This window comes from Glycine soja, chromosome 18, assembly GCF_004193775.1.
Source record: "Glycine soja cultivar W05 chromosome 18, ASM419377v2, whole genome shotgun sequence".
NCBI lineage: Eukaryota > Viridiplantae > Streptophyta > Magnoliopsida > Fabales > Fabaceae > Glycine > Glycine soja.
Genome location: NC_041019.1, coordinates 40522633 through 40524809, shown reverse-complemented (window position 1 = coordinate 40524809; position 2177 = coordinate 40522633). Strand labels below are relative to the sequence as shown.

The 2177-nt window shown below is 39.9% G+C and overlaps 1 protein-coding gene across 1 annotated transcript; it reads right to left on the bottom strand.

Annotated features, from left to right (window-relative positions):
* Positions 1–1016: 1016 nt before the first annotated feature.
* Positions 1017–1751, bottom strand: LOC114397242. The gene has a single exon (XM_028359333.1). It carries the CDS (start codon positions 1749–1751, stop codon positions 1017–1019), a length of 735 nt encoding a protein of 244 aa, XP_028215134.1.
* Positions 1752–2177: the final 426 nt, after the last annotated feature.

Below are 2177 nucleotides of genomic sequence, written 5' to 3'. Positions count from 1 at the left end.
ACACTAAGCATAAACAAAAATTCTACCTAACAATCACTAAGTTATCTATCCTGAGGTTGAAAACTTAGAACGAAAATGAAGTAAAGTAAAGAAACTTACTTGGATTGTGTAGATGAATGAAAAGAAGAGAAAAGGTGCAGGAATGCAGGGAGATGAAGCAAGGTGACGGCAAATGCAGTGAGGCCTTAATGCACAACAAGAGTGAAATGGTAACTGCCTAAGGCAGTACCTTATAATTTTTTTAGCAGTTTCATATGGTGCACTTAGCGCACAGCTGCGCTTAGCGTGACCATATGATGTTTGAGTTTTAAAAGCCTTGCACTTAGCGCATCTGCTCGCTAAGCCCAATTCAAAATGTTAAAATTCCAGAGAAGCTTTTGGGCTTAGCACGCAAGGTCGCGCTTAGCGGGAACTGCACCTTTGATTGGTCCTGCAACTTGTGCTTAGCCGCCAAAGGCTGCGCTTAGTGAATTAATGCCCATTAAATGCAGTAGTGGCCTGTGCTTAGCGTGTCGCTCGAGCTTAGCACAATTCTAAAAATTGAAATTCCAGAGAAGGAATTGTTCTTAGCGAGCGTTCGTGCTAAGCCCAATTCGAAAGAATTAAAATCCATAGAGGTTTTTGGGCTTAGCACTAAGCACTCGCTTAGCGGGACCATCCAGCCAATGATCAGGGGTCAAGGCGCTTAGCACGAACAATAGCTCACTTAGCACGTGAAGGAAATGGCGCTTAGCGCGTGGACCACAGAAAATTTTCTCAGTTATTTTTCTATCCATCTCTTCATAAAACTTATAAACCCCTTTTTCAATACTATGCATGCTGCAAACACATAATCACAAGCAATCTAACTGAACTAGAATGCAAGAAAAACAAAATTAAAAAGGGCTGGGTTGCCTCCCAGTAAGCGCTTGTTTAACGTCATTAGCTTGACGCATAGTTCTTTGTTATCCTGGATCAATCTTGGTTCTCTCCTTCAGAACCTTCTCATCAAACTCCTTCACCTGTAAACAAACATTCTAGTCCAGCATTTTTCTTTCGTCATTAAATAGATCAAAGTTGATCTGTTGGTCTTCAATACCCATTTCTAACTTTTTCTTCCCCATGTCCACTACACAGCTTGCAATAGACATAAATGGACGTCCCAAAATTAAGGGAATATCTACATCTTCCTCAACGTCCATTACAACGAAGTTAGTAGGAAAGATAAGATGCTTGACCCGAACCAGAACATCCTCAATCACTCCATAAGGTCTGGTGATGGAGTGATATGCTAACTGTAAAGTCATCCTAGTAGGCATTATCTCCAACTCTCCAAGTCTCCGGCACATGGAAAGCAGCATCAAATTAATAGTGGCTCCCAAATCAATAAGAGCTTTGCCAACAGAAACTTCACCTATAGAACAAGGATTAGTGACACTGCCTAGATCCTTATGTTTTGGTGGAAGGATACATTGAATTCCGACACTACAATTTCCTTCCACAATGATGTTGTCACTATAGATGTACTTGTTCTTCCTAGTTAGCATGTCTTTTAGAAATTTAGCATAGAGTGGCATCTGCTGTAGAGCTTCTCCAAAGGGCATGGTAATTTCTAGCTTCTTGAAGATATCCAGAAATCTAGCTAGATGTCTTTCTTTGTCTTTCCTAGAAGGTACAAAAGGATATGGTACTTCTCTCCCTTCAGCTGAAGATGCTTCTTTCTTTTTCTCTCTAGCACACTCACTCTTGCTTTCTCTCTTTTTCTTTTTCATTTTTCTCATTTTCTTTTTCTTTTTCATTTTTTTCATTTTCTTCTTCTTTTTCTTTTTCCTTCTTTTCTTTTTCATTTATTTCTTTTTCACTCAAAATTATTGGTGTCTCTCTCATTTGTTCATCCTCCTCTTCTTCTTCTTTCTCTATAAGTTCACAAAAGGGTTGCACTGGTTCAGGTGTCGGTTCAATTACCAGATGTTGTTTGTCATCCTTCACCATTTTCTCCTTCTTCTTCTCCTCCTCCATGGTTACCTTCCTTCCTCGGGTCATCACAGCCTTGCATTCTTCTTTTGGATTCTGCTCAGTGTTAGCTCCAAAAGTACCAGAAGATTTTTCTACAAGCTATTTGGCTAGCTGCCTTACCTGAACCTTTAGATTTTTTATGGCTGACTTTGTGCTCTTATGATTAGTCAATGACACCTGCA